The following is a 16,366-nucleotide window of genomic DNA, read 5'->3' as shown; positions in this document are numbered from 1 at the left end:
GTACTCCTTCTACTTATTAAAAAAGAAAAAGTTAACTGTAAAATAGCCACAGGCAGGTCCTTCAGGAGGTATTCCAGAAGAAGCCCTTATTTTCATAGCAGATGACAGCTCCATGTGTGTTACTGACAATGAAGACTTTCTAGTGCAACAAGATGAGGAGGTGGAAGATAATGATATTGATGATCCTGACCCTCTGTAGGCCTAGGCTTGTATATATATTTTTATGTGTGTGTGTGTGCATGCCTGTGTATCTTAGTTTTTAACAAAAAAGTTTAAAAGTAAAAAAATAAAGAAGTTTAAGAATAGAAAAAGCTTACAGATTAAGGATATGAAGAAAATATTTTTGTACAGTTCTACAGTGTGGTTTGTGGTTTAAGCTATTATTACAAGTGTCAAAAAGTTTAAAAAGCATCTAAAGTAAAAAGTTAATAAGCTAAGCTTAATTTATCACTGAAGAGAAAAATGTTTTAATAAATTTAGTATAGTCTATGTATATAGAGTTTATAAAACCTACCATAGTATACAGGAATGTCCTAGGCATTCACACACACACACCACTGACCTGACTCACCCAGAGCAATTTCCAATCCTGCAAACTCCTTTCATGGTACATATTTTTTCTCTTTTATATTGTATTTTTACTGTACTTTTTCTATGTTTATATACACTTACAACTGTGTTACAACTGCCTGCAATATTCAGTACAATAACATGCTGTTCAGGTTTGTAGCCTAGAAGCAACAGGCTATACTATATAGCTTATGTGTGTAGTAAGCTATACTATCTAGGTTTGTATAAGTACACTCTACACTTATACAAAAATGCCTAATGGTGCATTTCTCAGAACATATCCCTATCATTAATGGATGCGTGACTGTATTTGAATTTAAATATTTCCTAAATTATTTGCTCTTTTTCAAGAATCTAGGCAAAGCATATTTCTCTAGCAAGAAGAGAATACGTTATCTTACCTTGGACATAGATAGCATATTCACATAACCCCTGAGTCTCCTGAAGCTGTTCTTTGATAACAGCCTGAAAGAGTAAGAAAAATACTTCTAAACAGTAGTTACGTTTCTTCAAGTCTTTAAGAAAAGGTAGACATGGCTGGGTGTGGTAGCTCGCACCTGTAATCCTAGCACTGTGGGAGGATCACTTGAGGCCAGGAGTTCAAGACCAGCCTGGGCAACATAGGGAGACCCCATTTCTACAAAAAATAAAAATAATTAGCCAGACTAATTAGCTGAGAAGCCGAGGCAAGAGGATCCCTTGAGCCCAGGAGTTCAAGGTTACAGTGTGCTGTGATTGCGCCACTTAACTTCAGCCTGAGCTTCTAAAAAAAAATTTAAAAAAGAAAGAAAGAAAAGGTAGACATGGACAAAGGGTACACGTAAGAAACCTAGGGTATAGTAATGACTAGTAAAGTAGTTCATTCAGTCTTTTAAATCACAGATCTCTTCCTATAATTACTTATTTTATCTAGAATAGGGATTAGCAAACTATGGGACTCACAGGCCCCATACATTTTTGTACAGCTCTCAAGCTAAGAACAGTTTATATTTATATATATATATATATATATTTTTTTTTTTTTTTTTTTTTTTTTTTTTTTTGAGACAGAGTCTCACTCTGTTGCCTAGGCTAGAGTGCTGTGGTGTCAGCCTAGCTCACAGCAACCTCAAACTCCTGGGCTCAAGCAATCCTTCTGCCTCAGCCTCCCGAGTAGCTAGGACTACAGGCAGGCGCCACCATGCCCGGCTTATTTTTTCTGTATATATTTTTAGTTGGCCAGATAATTTCTTTCTATTTTTAGTAGAGACGGGGTCTTGCTCTTGCTCAGGCTGGTCTCGAACTCCTGAGCTCAAACGATCCACCCACCTCGGCCTCCCGGAGTACTAGGATTACAGGCGTGAGCCACCGCGCCCAGCCAGTTTTTATATTTTTAAATGATTATTTAAAAAAATAAGATGATGATGAATATGAGATAGAGACTGTATGTGGCCTGCAAAGCCTAAAATATTTACTCTCTGGTCCATTACTCCTTTCCAAAATCTAACTAGGAAAGCTAAGAAAAATATGAAAAAATTTCCAAGTAATATCACAGAAGGAAAAGAAAGAGAATCTCTTCAGATCCATACTGGTACTAAATGTTCTGTGCATTGCCATAGGTATAAATGCCACAGCTATAAATTAAAAACCACAGCCTGAGAAGGATTACAAAGCTCCAAGTGCCAAAAACCACACCACCGATGATATATTTTGCATGTTAGTATCACTACTGTCTGTTAGCAAGTTTGTAACATACATGGTATGTTACCAAAGAGATAAATAGAGACAGGGAAATACCAACAGTTTTTAAATATATAAATGATGATCAACTTCACTATAATAAGAGAACTATAAAATAAAACTAAATGAAATACCATTTTCCACCTATCCAAAGATCAAAAACTTAGATAATATACTGAGTTGAATATCTGTCTCCACCAGAAGACCAGCAAATCCCAAAGAGTGGCTGCCCTTTCAGTTTGGTCTTTATACAAGACACAGGGAACATACCTGAACCTGACCCACAGCCTACAGTCATACCCAGCCAACCCACAGCCAATCTGAAAGCCCATGAGCAACTAATAAATGTCTGTCGGGGGCCACTGCAATTTTGAGGTTGTTTGTTAAGCATAACTATCAGAGTAAAAGCTAACCAATACAGAAAATGCGGGTAAACAGGAATTCATATATTATTACTGGGCTATAAACTGCCACATTCTGTGTGGCCTAGCTAACATCCTGCTTCACCATTTTCTCTGTCACTGCAATCTCTCACCTTGCATGCTTCGTAATCCTTCCGGATATAGTGGAGATGTATCAACCAGTTCTGCTTCTCCAAAATAGGAAAATCTGGAGCTAGGTAACATATTTTGAAAAAAAAAAACAACACAGTCATTAGATTTTCTCCTTTAGCATTGTCCTCATGTCGAAACTAACCATAAGCATGCCGCTGTATCACATTAAATTCTTCATGCTGCTGACTGTAAGATTACAGTACATAAAAATACATAAACTATTAAACTAAGAGAGATTTGTCCTACTATTAAACACTGAATATATATTTCTCTTGAGTTTTGTGGCTTATAATGTCAGTCTCTCAAATGATAACTTAGCCTGAAAAATGTAAAATCTTCCTTTGTCTCTTCTCCTTTAATTCTCTGTTCCTGATTCCAAAGGTGAATAGAAAGGCTTTCTAAAGGACATTTCAGCAATGTTACTAACAAATTACATATAACACAGTTAATATCACATCTGATAGATCAGAGTACCAAAAATATTTTAAGTAGTTAAATATAATCTTTAGAAATAGTTCAAATGGGAACATTATGCTGTTACCTAGGAATGAGAAGTCAACAATGAAAAAGATCTATTTGAGTCACTGAAAATGGCTCCTGATAGAGAAACCATAAAATGAGTTACTTGCCCATTGAAATCAAAAGTTTAAAATACAGGTAAAACTTCATTAAGAAATTACTTTTCAAAAAAAAAAAGAAATTACTTTTCTATGGTAACACAGAGTAGAAGGATCCGCATCAACCTCAAAATAGTGAAGATCCTGAAGAAGGGAGAGGGAGGAAGGGGATTAGGAAAAGATAAAAAGAAGACTAACTCTTGGCCAGGCACGGTGGCTCACGCCTGTAATCCTAGCACTCTGAGAGGCCAAAGCAGGTGGATCGCTCGAGGTCAGGAGTTCGAGACCAGCCTGAGGAAGAGCGAGACCTCGTCTCTACTAAAAATAGAAAGAAATTATCTGGCCAACTAAAAATATATGTAGAAAAAATTAGCTGGGCATGGTGGCACATGCCTGTAGTCCTAGCTAATTGGGAGGCTGAGGCAGGAGGATCGCTTGAGCCCAGGAGTTTGAGGTTGCTGTGAGCTAGGCTGACACCACGGCACTCACTCTAGCCTGGGCAACAGAGTAAGACTCTGTCTCAAAAAAAAAAAGGAGACTACCTCTTTAATGCATATTTCTCAAAAAATAAAAAGCTTTAAAGTAAACATGGCTATATGGCCAGTGTACTTGTATTATTTTTTGTGAACTTTAATATATGTTTGAGACAGTCCCTGATTTTTTAAAAATGTAAAAGAAAAGGAAGAACAGAGGAAGAGAGGGAAATGATTTATAATCCATTTCTTCATGTTCCAGAACCTCAGGAAAAACAACCTTCAGAAAATCTAAGACTTATAAGTCCATTACATGACAGAAAGGAAAAGAAGTTTACTGTGTCCAAGAGTTAATGTTGTCTGAACACAAAAATTAAGAAGTAATGCTGTCTACTGCTTCCCAATAGGGAATATCCATGTGTAAGAGAAAATTATGCCAGAGAGTATAGATATGATTTTATATGCCAGGAAAAAGAAAAAAGATACAATTTTAAGCAATAACTCTTCATCCTCCAATTACATACATTCTCTTAGTAGGCCCACACTTTCTAGTCAGTAAGAGCCTATTGGAGCTTCTCCTAAGACTTTTGTTTCCTTTACTCCCCTCGCCACATCTCATCAATTACCAAATCTTAGCCATTCATATTCTGCCTAACCACATCCAGAATTAAATTTTCTTCTAAAAGCTACACATCATCAAGATTAAAGATGTGTGTGTGTGTGTGTGTGTGTGTGTGTGTGTGTGTGTGTGTTAAGTGGATAAAGAAGTGCACCATAATGAATAGTTCTGGGACAGGTGGCTTACTGAATAATCTTGGACCAAGTCTCAATTGTATGGCCTACCTCTCTGTCACCTACCCACTAAAGAGAAAGAGTGAAAGAGAAGGCAGCACTGAACTCTTTTGAGTTTATAATATCATTAAGTATCACTGCTTCTATAGCCTAAAATAAAATTTACAAAATGAGACTTTTGAAGTTTTACCTGTTACTAAATTCTCACAGTAAAAGACAAATCATGTTTTGTGCTCACTGGGTGAAGACTGGAGAAAAAAATGTTCAATTTGTAAGATAGCTCAAAGGCCCAAAGGCTCATGAAATGGAGCTCTAGGGATGAGAAGGAGGGAAGGCACCACCAAATCCAAGTGCTAAAGGTCCTTTCACACTCCTAGAAATAGAGTTAAAAGAACTTTACGTTTATCAAAAATTTTAGAAAACATTTCAGTGCCCCATAATTGTCCTATTACCCAATATGTGACCCGGGGAAATTTACAATTTCCTCATCTATAAAATAGAGACTCATTCATTCATTCATTCAGCCAATATTCTCTATGTGCCTACCATGTGCCAGGCACTGCAGATACAGAAATGAACAAAATTGACTCCCTGATTTCAAGGAGCTTATAATGGGAGATTGGGGGTTGGGATACTATCAGAAGGGATAGATAATACAATGTTATACTTGTAAGTGATATTTTTCCATGGAGAAAAATAAAGCAGAAGGGGGAAAGAGACTACAAGGCAGGGAGTTACACGTTTTTTGTTTGTTTGTTTGTTTGTTTTTTTCAACAGGCTGGTTGCAGAGGAATTAGACTTTTAAATGGGAGGGTCAGGGAATAAAATACTCATCCCCAGAGAGTGTGAGGATTGAATCCCTTAATATACATAAAGAGGTTCAAATAATGCCTGGCACAAAGTAAGCCCTAAAGAAGTATTAGCTACTGTTGTTGCTGTTATTTTTATTATCCTTATTTATTCTCAAAGATGAGGGAATTCTGGATACCTTAGAAATCCTTAGAGTCTATGAATCCTGAATTTTTTACCTGTAAATGTAGAGGCTGAATTTCTTGTATTCCAAATCATTGTACATTCCAACTCCCCCTATGAATGGGGATACTGGTTCTTATATGTTTTTGCAGGTATTATGACAATTACTATAATATTTCAAAGATCCTTCACAAAAGATAGGCATGTAAATGCAAAGCAGAGCCTCCTCTATTTTACAACAAAGTGGTCATTTCTGACTCTACACTTTAGGAGCCTATGTTACCACAGAGGTCAGGAAGCCCACTGATGAGAGGAAGACAAGGTAATGCCTTTCAGCTGGTTGTAAAAAAAAGACCTCATTCATAACCCAGCTCCCTCACTACCCCTCCACCATAACCAAGGCAGTGGGATGGAAGGCTGGCAACCTAGCAACAATACTCCTCCCTTGCCCCATTCTACTCCTTTGTGACATCTCTTCCCCTTCTTTCTCCCTTTAAGGATGCACCCAACTTATACATTTAATTATAAATAACTCCCTAACACTGAGTAAACATGACACCTCAAGAATTCTCCCGTTATTTGCCCAGGTGCTAAATTCTCTTAGGAATGGCCCAAACACAAACCTTTGATTAATATTAAACTTTGATTAATATTAAACTTTGATTAATGCTAGGGATAGTATCCTGGGTATGAGTGCTAAACAGAAAACTATTATGGTCCAGATTTTTAGTTGAAAAATTTCCTAAAATGACCCAGGCTTTTGCAAGTATATTGCAAGTATATTGCAAATGAAGCCTTCTTTTTTAAAGGATCTCTTCCAGGACTAGCAGATATGTATGTAGCACATAAAAGTCTTTATACATAGAATTCCAATCTTGATTCAGTACCAGCCTTCTATGGGACCTAGGGCAAGTTATTTAACCTCTCTGGGCCTCCATTTTCCCCCCTATAATTTTCACTGGAAAATATGAAAAATCTGAAAGTGGCCATTCAATAAATTTTAATTTCCTCATGCCAAATTGGAATTATAACACTTTTCTACCTCAATATGATATTTGGGACATCAAAAGATATAATAAATCTTAAAAAGAATGTGAGTGTAGGCCATTTCTATTACTATCATTTTGACCCTGTATCAGAGTCTAAAAGGAAACCACCTGAGGGACTTTAGTGCAGAGAACAGGTGATGGAAGAAATGGGAGACCCAACAGGGAATGGAGAGACAAATCAGAGGTTTGCATGAGCAAAAAGCCACTACCATTCCTAGGCCTGAAGGATGAAGGGAGGAAATGTGTTGCTACCAGTAACCAGGGCTGGAGTTACCTCAAGGTTGCTGAAAACAAGACTGCCTAACTGCCAGGTGCACCAGAATTCAAGAAGCTTCCAGAGATAGCCCTACTCCTCCAACTCCCCAAGCAAAAAGAAAGGGGCAGGGCAGCAAGCCCTGGCTTCTTCCTCTTGCCTTCTAATCTCCTGTCGTTCCTCCCACTTGTTAATCCAGTCAGAAATTGCTAACACAGGTGCAGAGAACAGGTGATGGAAGAAATGGGAGACCTAATAGGGAATGTTGAGACAAATCAGAGGTTTGCATGAAGAAAAGGAGGCTGCAAGGGTCAGCTCCTACAGTATCAAGGAGAGAAGGCAGGGAATGGATCTGAGGGCAAACAGGTCAAGGATCAGCAGAAACATCAACTCTGTTCAGGAACATAAATGATGATGAAGGATAAAAAGACTGGGCTGAATTGGTATTGACTCAAGGATACATACTAGAAGCTGGCTTTTAATTTTTATATTAAATTGCTGCTAACCAGTCTGTGTCTCATGGGCTTAAAATGGGATGAGGAAGAAGAAAAGTAATATACAAGATCAGTTAACTATGGCTTTACTGTATATACTAGAGTCTTTAAAATTATTTTACTTCCTCAAATCAAAATTTAATTATTATATTGGATTCTTTTTAGAGGTATGTATGTGTGTGTATCTCAAAGTGTTTTCTCCCCTATTTATTTATTCCCCTGAACGTTCCCATAGGGCCAGTGAGTTATACAATTCAGGGACTATTCCCACATTACAAACGAGGAAATTAAGGCTCTAGAGGCTAAGTAATTTGCACATGGTTCAACAGCTAGTTAATAAAAGAGGTAGGACTATAACCCAGGTCTTCAAGGTGCTCTTTAAACTACACCAGGTTTCTGCCCAATTGTAAAGGACTTTCTAATTTTAAAATGTAAATATTTGCATTGTCAACTAGACATAACTTAGCAACACAAAATTAATTATGATTTTAAAGTTTTTCTACTATTATAAAAGGCAGAATACAACTTTTAATATATGCAAGTAGCAAGATTTTCAAATGGTTTTTAAAAATAACTAGTTGTTGGCCGGGCGCAGTGACTCACGCCTATAATCCTAGCACTCTGGGAGCCCGAGGCGGGCGGATCGTTTGAGCTCAGGAGTTCAAGACCAGCCTGAGCAAGAGCAAGACCCCCATCTCTACTAAAAATAGAAGGAAATTAGCTGGACAACTAAAAATATATAGAAAAAATTAGCCGGGCATGGTGGCGCATGCCTGTAGTCCCAGCTACTTGGGAGGCTGAGGCAGTAGGATCACTTAAGCCCAGGAGTTTGAGGTTGCTGTGAGCTAGGCTGACGCCACGGCACTCACTCTAGCCCGGGCAACACAGCGAGACTCTGTCTCAAAAAATAAAAAATAAAAAATAAAAAATAAAATGAATAAACTGAGGTGGAGCCCCACAATGGAATACTATATAACAACGAAAAGAACCAACAACCACTACTACACACAATATAGATAAACCTCACAAACATAATTTTGAGCAAAGAAGCCACATATTAAAAAGTACATACTGCATGATTCCATTTATATAAAATTCAAAAGCAGGCAAAGCTGATCTTCAAGACAGAAGTCAGATACAAGTAACCACCTTTGGGAAGGTGGTTAATGACTGGTAGGGAAAAAGGAGGAGGTCTGTGGGATGCTTGTCATGTTCTATTCCTTAATCTAGATGATTACATGGGTATGTTCCCTTTATAAAAACTCACTGAGCTGTGTAATTATGATTTATGCAGTTTTATGTATGTTATATTTCAATAAAAAGGTATCAAAAATTACTGAGTCAAACAATCCCTAAAACCAAAAAAAAAAAAAAAATTCTGCAATACCAATGCAGGAGGAGGGGACACCCAACTCAATCTGGGGTAAGGGTCAAGATTTCCTAGATAGGACACACAAGGTATTAATCATAAAAGAAAAAAAATAAATTAGCCTTCATCAAATTTAAAACTTCTGATCAAAAGAAGCATTAATAAAAGGAAATGGTAAGACACAGACTGGGGAAAAGTATTTATAATACATATAACAGACAAAGGACTTATATCCAGAATATATTAGAGAATTCTCACAAATCAGTAATAAGAGAACAACCCAATTTTAAAATGGGCAAAAAAACCTTGAGCAAGTACTTCATGAAAGATAGGACCGAGCCAGGTGTAGCAGCTCATGCCTGTAATCTCAGTACTTTGGGAGGCCAAGGCAGGAGGATCTCTTGAGGCCAGGAGTTCAAGACCAGCCTGGGCAACTATAGAGACCCCATCTCTACAAAAAATAGAAAAATTACCTGGGTGTGGTGGTGCATGTCTGTAGTCCCAGCTACTCAGGAGGCTGAGGTAGGAGGATTGCTTGAGCCCAGGAGTTTGAGGTTGCGGTGAGCTATGATTATGCTACTGCATTCTACCCCCAGCGACAGAATAGAGATGCTGTCTCAAAAAATAAATAAGTAAAATAAAATAAAAGAACTGATACATATAACAACAGGGAAAAATCTCAAAAACATTATGTTATACAGAAGTTGCCAAAAGCTAAATAATAGACAGTGTATGGTTCCCTTTGTATGAAGTTTAAGCACAATTTTTTTTTTTTTTTTTTTTGAGACAGAGTCTCACTCTGTTGCCCAGGCTAGAATGCCATGGCGTTAGCCTCGCTCACAGCAACCTCAAACTCCTGGGCTCGAGCAATCCTCCTGCCTCAGCCTCCCAAGTAGCTGGGACTACAGGCATGCGCCACCATGCCCGGCTAATTTTTTCTATATACATTTTTAGCTGTCCATATAATTTCTTTCTATTTTTAGTAGAGATGGGGTCTCACTCTTGCTCAGGCTGGTCTCAAACTCCTGAGCTCAAACGATCCACCCACCTCGGCCTCCCAGAGGGCTAGGATTACAGGCGTGAGCCACCGCGCCTGGCCTACACACAATTTATAGGAAAGCTCAAAATCAATTTACAGGGACGGAAATCAAAGGGAAGTAAAGCAGAAGACTCACTAGAAAGGGGCACTAACAAACTTTCTGGGTGATGAAAATGTTTAACTTGATCTGTTTGATAATTACATGAACATAAATACGTACATGAGTATATATTTTGGCCAAAATTCAAGAGTGTATGCCTCAGATTTATAAATCTTACTAGCACTGAAACTGAAAAAATAGGGAAAATATAAGATGTATATACTACTTTCCATTTAAATTAAAAGTTAACATTGTTCCTCAAAAAATTACACAAAATTACCATATGATCCAGCAATTCCACTTCCAGGTATATACCCAAAAAAATTAAAAGCTGGGACTCAAACAGTACCGGTACATCAATATACACAGCACGATTACTGACAACAGTCAAAAGGTGGAAACAACCCAAATGTCCACAGATGAATGGATAAACAAAATGTGATACATGCACACAATGAAATATTATTTAACCTTAAAACGGAACAAAGCTCTAATACAGGCTACAACATGAATGAACCTTGAAAACATTACACTAAGTGTAATGACCCAGACACAAAAGGGAAATTATATGATTCTACCTTTATGAGGTATCTAGACTAGTCGAATTCATAGAGACAGAAAGTAGAATGGTTGCTGCCAGGGGGTAAGGGAAGTGGGGAATGCAGAGTTATTGTTTAATGAGTACAAAGTTTCAGTTTGGGAAGATGAAAAAGTTCTACAGATGGATGGTGGTGACAGTTACGGAGCAATGTCAATGTACTTAATGTCACAAAACTGTACACTTCAAAATCGTAAATTTTGTTATGTATATTTTACCACAAGTAAAAAACAAACAACAATGCTCGGCTCATCAATTTAAGCAAAATCCAGGTTACAATAAACTTAGAAGAGAATCAGAGTTAAGAATACAAAAACAAGATAAACTAATCTTTCAAAAAGCAAATCAATGAAAGTTATTCACTACCACAGTAGAAACAGTGAGGTGAGATAACTGTTTATCAAAGACCCTGTGCAGTTTCACATGGATTGTAGACTGAATTAGGTCACATCTAAATTACCTTCTAACTCTACAATTCTATATACACGAGAACCAAAACTAGCAAAAGGAAAAGAGTAATTAAGTTAAAAGCATGCATAGTATCTATGAAATCACTACTGGGAACCAAATATATAGATAGTAATTAGTCTGTAGAGGAAATCGTTATATATGGTATAGGAAATTACATGTTTCCAGAATATGTATAACGTTCCCAATTTCTACAAGCTTTAAGTTCTTTAAGAATTACACATATAAAAATACTCTAAGGAAAATAGCCCAAATGTCCATCAACAGAAAAGAAATCAATTAAAATGTGGTATATACATACACTAGAACATTATTCAGTCTTAAAAAGGAATGAAATTCTGTCACATGCAACAGCAGCGATGAACGCTGAAAACAGTATGCTGAGTGAAACAGGCCAGACACAAAAGGGCAAATACTGTATAATTCCACTTATGTCAAATATCTGGAATAGCCAAATTCATAGATACAGACAGTAGAACGGAGGTTACCAGGGTCTGGGGAGCGAGTGAGGATTGGGGATTTATTCTTTAATGGGTACAGAGATTCTATTTGGGTTGATGAAAAACTTCTAGAAATGTATAGTGGTGATGGTCACACAACTCTGTAAATGTACTTAATGCCAGAAACTGGCACACTTAAAAATGGTTAAAATGGTAAATTTTATTTTGTGCGTATTTTACCACAATAAAAAATTATTCTACTTCCCATAACCCATTTTACCAGAAAGGCGCATAAGTTTCTGAACCCCACTGGGGGGCTGAATCCTCATTTTCTGAGGCTCCCAGCGAATACACTTTAAATAAGCTTTTCTTTTAGTAATCAGCTTTATTGTGAATTGATTTTCCAGTGATCCTTCTGAGGGGTGAAGGAGTTGTTTTGCCTTACAGCTGTTTCAGAAAAGATTTACTCTCCAGTTTAAGCCAAATCATGAGATAAGCAGCCTAAATTTTTTTGCAGATTGATGCCCTCTGGGAGAAGCTGGGGGGGGCAGGGAAGGGAACGATAACTCCTATATGAAAAGGCAGCATTCAAAAACTACAAAAAACTTATAAGTCTAACATTATTAAAATTAATTTTTATACATCCAAAGATATCACATTTAAAACAAACCCACAGGGTGACAGAAGATATTTGCCACATAGATATTTGCTGACAAAGGGTTATTAAAAGTTTTATGTAAAAATATATAAAAAATACAAATCATAAAAATCCTAGAAAATAAGAAAAAAATTACTCTATTGAAAAATACTCTAAAAGCAGATATCAAACTGAGATTAAGTTTCTCACATATTAAATATATTGTCTCAGGTTGTGAACAAAACTCATCCTCAGCTGTAGCAACCCCAAAATGGGTAAGATCTTCAATGGAGACTCCTTTAAGGAAGGAAAAAAACCCATGAAGTAAATCAATTCACTAACTTCAAAGACAGGTAAGATCCTCACTTGAAAGCCAGAAAAAAACACCTGCGGTCACACCATAGGTAGAAAGGAAGAGGACTTAAGTAGTCCTGTGTAGGATATTATTTTCTCAGAACCATCGAGTAGTTCTGATAAACAATTCCAAATAAGAAGTTGCTTATTCTTGAAAACATCCAGACATATTTGGACAAAAATCGCAAACAGAAAGCTGTTTATCCCTTCCACAGTTGGCACTACTCACCACCCTCAAAACTAAAGAGTCAAGGTAGGATATGGGCCTCTCAAGCTGAGGAGGAAAGGCTGGGGGACAGAGAACAACATCCACTCTCAGTCAAAGTGCCTCCCACTGCTACCTGTTCAAATAAAGTCTCTTTGCTTGCAATTCAACTTCTGTGTGAATTCTTCATGTTACACTTACCAACTTCCTGTCTTCTACTTTCAAGAATTAATTATACCATATAACCAGAGCAGTAGTTCTCAAGTGGGAACAATTTTAACCACAAGGCCCATTTGGCAATATCTGGAGACATTTTTGGTTGTCACAACTGAGTGCTACTGGCATCTATGAGGTAGAGGCCAGGGATGTATTAACCATCCTATAATATACAGGACAACTCTTACAACAAAGAATTACCTTGTCTAAAATGTTATTAGTGCGAAAGTTGAAAAAACCTGATCTAGAGATTAAAAAGAAATCTAAAGATTTCACAGTAAAATGTGACAACATTTTGTTCAAAATATGAATTTGATTTTTAATTTGTTAATTAAGGTTCATTAATCCTTAAGGATGGTATTTTTCTTTTTTTCTTAATACTTCCCTGTATTTACAAATTTCAATAATAAGCTTATATTGATTTTCTCATCAGAAAATCATAAACTTGGCCGGGCATGGTGGCTCACACCTGTAATCCCAACGTTTTAGGAGGCCAAGGTGGGAGAACTGCTTGAGGCCAGGAGTTCAAGACTAGCCTTAGCAACATAGCAAGACCTCATCTCTACAAAAAATTTTAAATATTAGCCGGACGTGGTTGCATGTGCCTATAGTCCTTGCTACCTAAGAGGCTGAGGCAGGAAGATCACCTGAGCCCAGGAGTTCGAGGCTGCAGTGAGCTATGACTGTGCCACAGTGTGCCACAATCTGTCCCACAGATTGTACCCAAGTGTAGGTGACAGATGAGAGCCTTTCTCTCTAAAAAGAGAAAAGAAAAAAAAAAAACTCATGAACTTAAGTTTTTAAATAAGAGCCATTAATCTTTTCCCTTTTTTATAACAGTCTATTTGCCTTAAGACAATTTTCCTTCAGGCTGGCTGCGTCTGTATTTTTTCTATTCACATTTTATCCATTATTGTTCTGTATCTGGGATAGAAGTGACCAAAACTTGAGTTTATTGCACCATCTTAACTGGAAGCCCAATTTGACATAAGAATTCAAGAGAAGTTACTGAGTAATATTTAAACAAAGTATTATATAAAACAAACTATTTTCTGATATCCTGTTCTTCAGAGTCAACAAATTCATGTACCTCTACAGTACAAAATTTGTGATTCACATAATTATACCATTTTATTTATATTAACAGTAAAATTTTTATCATAAAAGGCAGAAAGAAGGAAAAGAGAAATGATCAGTAGCAACACTACAGGCAAAGAATCAGAGTAAACACAAATTTTAAAAAAGAGATGACACACATGATGATGGAAACAACTGTTTGCTAGAACTGCTGCTGGTTCCTAAAACAACACTGTTGGGGGGTGGGAGGGGATTGTCTGAGGTTCCTGTGCATCCTCGTTTTCTCCTATATCTTTACAATACTTACATCACTTATCTGTTTTTCTGTACTGTGTAGCCAGTAATGATTATCTTGACTCCTCCAAATTCATTCCATACCAGTTGATTAAAATTAATCAATGGTAATCCTATCTCCCTTTACCCATGACTGACTGGCAGGCCAATCGATTTGGTACAATAAAAACTATTCCTAGAAGAATCTGGGGAAAAAGGGAAGCCAGACCATATCCCTGCCACTGGAAAAATGGAAACTGAATGCTACTGGCATCTATAATTCAGGAAAAGGTAGACACTGGACAGCAGAGTGTAAAGGCAGAAAGAACTAAGGCCTTAGGCTGGGCACGGTGGTTCATGCCTGTAATCCTAGCACTCTGGGAAGCCGAGGCGGGAGGATTGCTCGAGGTCAGGAGTTCGAGACCAGCCTGAGCAAGAAGCAAGAGCGAGACCCCCATCTCTACTGAAAATAGAAAGAAATTAGCTGGACAACTAAAAATATATACAAAAAATTAGCCGGGCATAGTGGCACATGCCTGTAGTCCCAGCTACTAGGGAGGCTGAGGCAGGAGGATAACTTGAGCCAGGAGTTTGAGGTTGCTGTGAGCCAAGCTGATGCCATGGCACTCTAGCCCAGGCAAGAGTGAGACTCTGTCTCAAAAAAAAAAACAAAGGAACTAAGGCCTTGATGACATTATCAATTTGCTGGACCAACCCTAGAACCCACTCTAATACTGGACTTCCTCTTACACAAACCAATAAATTTCCTTACCACTTCTGCTGTTTACTGCTGAAAGCAACTCACTAAAACTTTGTCTAAAAAATATTAACACATCCTTCATGTAATCCTATATTATATATTTCTTACTTTTGTTATATTATACACATCACAGAGAGAAATGCTGTAGGTACTTCATGTTCATAGAATATGAATAGTCATTCTGGAGAGTAACTTGGCAGAATTATTAAAATTTAAAATGTACGTATCTTTTTCCCAGCAATTCACAAGGAATTCATGTACAATAATGTTCATTACAGCAAACAGTAGTGAAAAACTGGAAACAACTTAAATGCTATCAAAAGGAAAAGAAACTGTAATATATCCATACTATGGAATATTGTTTTAAAATGAGGTGATCTTTACCTACTGACATGGAAAGCCCTCCAAGATGTACCAACCTAGCAAAACATATGATAGTTACCATTTATCTAAAACACCCATATAACAGTAAACTATATACTTCTATTGTTAATTACATATACACATACACACTGTACAGAAGTCTGAATGAAGCACACTACTGGTGACTGATTACTTCTGTACTGGATAGTGATTTAAGGAGTATTTTAGCTTTCTTGAAGTTGTTCAAACTTTTTACAACTAGAATAAATTCATATATGCCTGATATGGAAGCTTATACTATATAAGCAGTTTAAAAATAAAATATAAATATGTAAAATTAGAAAATATACATACTCACTATAAAAATTTTGAAAATATGTAAAGGAACAAAAAAATTAAAATCTCTCATGTTCACATCACTTACAGATAATCAGTTATCATTTTTTACCATATTTCTAATATCTTTATATGTACTTTTAAAGTGAGATAATTATCTGAAGACCATCTTAAATCCCACTTTTAAATAATAAACATTATCTTAAATAGCTGCATAGTATTTATTTGTATGAATGAATCATCAGTTAGTCTTGTTTCACTGCTGAATGTGTAGGTTGTTTCCAATAAGTCACTGCTATAAATAGTGAGTAATAAACATCTCTGATGTTAAAAAATCTTATATATGTTTAGGAGACTTTATTAGAATATATTCTTAGTTAGAACAAGAAGTGCTAGGTTAAATAATATGAATGTTTAAAGCTCCTGATACTCACAAAATTTCTATCCAGAAGTACTGTGTCAATTCATACTTCCGCACTTCCATGAGTTTAAGGGTGTTTAACATGATAATTTTAAAATAATTTCTACATCATTATTATAACTCACTTCAGATAAAATGGTGAAGAAAAAAAGAGATGATGCTTGGCTAAAACTTTAATTCCAAGACTACACTCTTTCAACAGTTCCTTTAAATCTGC

General features: G+C 36.7%; 1 protein-coding gene across 3 annotated transcripts in view; it reads right to left on the bottom strand.

Annotated features, from left to right (window-relative positions):
* Window positions 1-16,366, bottom strand: part of BBS4 (Bardet-Biedl syndrome 4) — a 53,582-nt gene that overhangs the window by 19,526 nt on the left and 17,690 nt on the right. The window contains exons 3-4 of one of the 3 annotated variants that reach the window (XM_045531496.1): window positions 2,825-2,904; window positions 972-1,035 (exon numbers count right to left, since the gene is read on the bottom strand). In XM_045531496.1, the coding sequence (XP_045387452.1) occupies window positions 972-1,035; window positions 2,825-2,904 (144 nt within the window). Of the gene's footprint in view, window positions 1-971; window positions 1,036-2,824; window positions 2,905-16,366 lie in introns of those variants that run through there. The other 2 variants (XM_045531516.1, XM_045531507.1) reach the window with 2 other exon arrangements.

Source organism: Lemur catta, chromosome 1, assembly GCF_020740605.2.
Source record: "Lemur catta isolate mLemCat1 chromosome 1, mLemCat1.pri, whole genome shotgun sequence".
Lineage (NCBI taxonomy): Eukaryota > Metazoa > Chordata > Mammalia > Primates > Lemuridae > Lemur > Lemur catta.
Note: the sequence above shows the minus strand (reverse complement) of the source record. Positions and strands in the feature narration are given on the sequence as shown.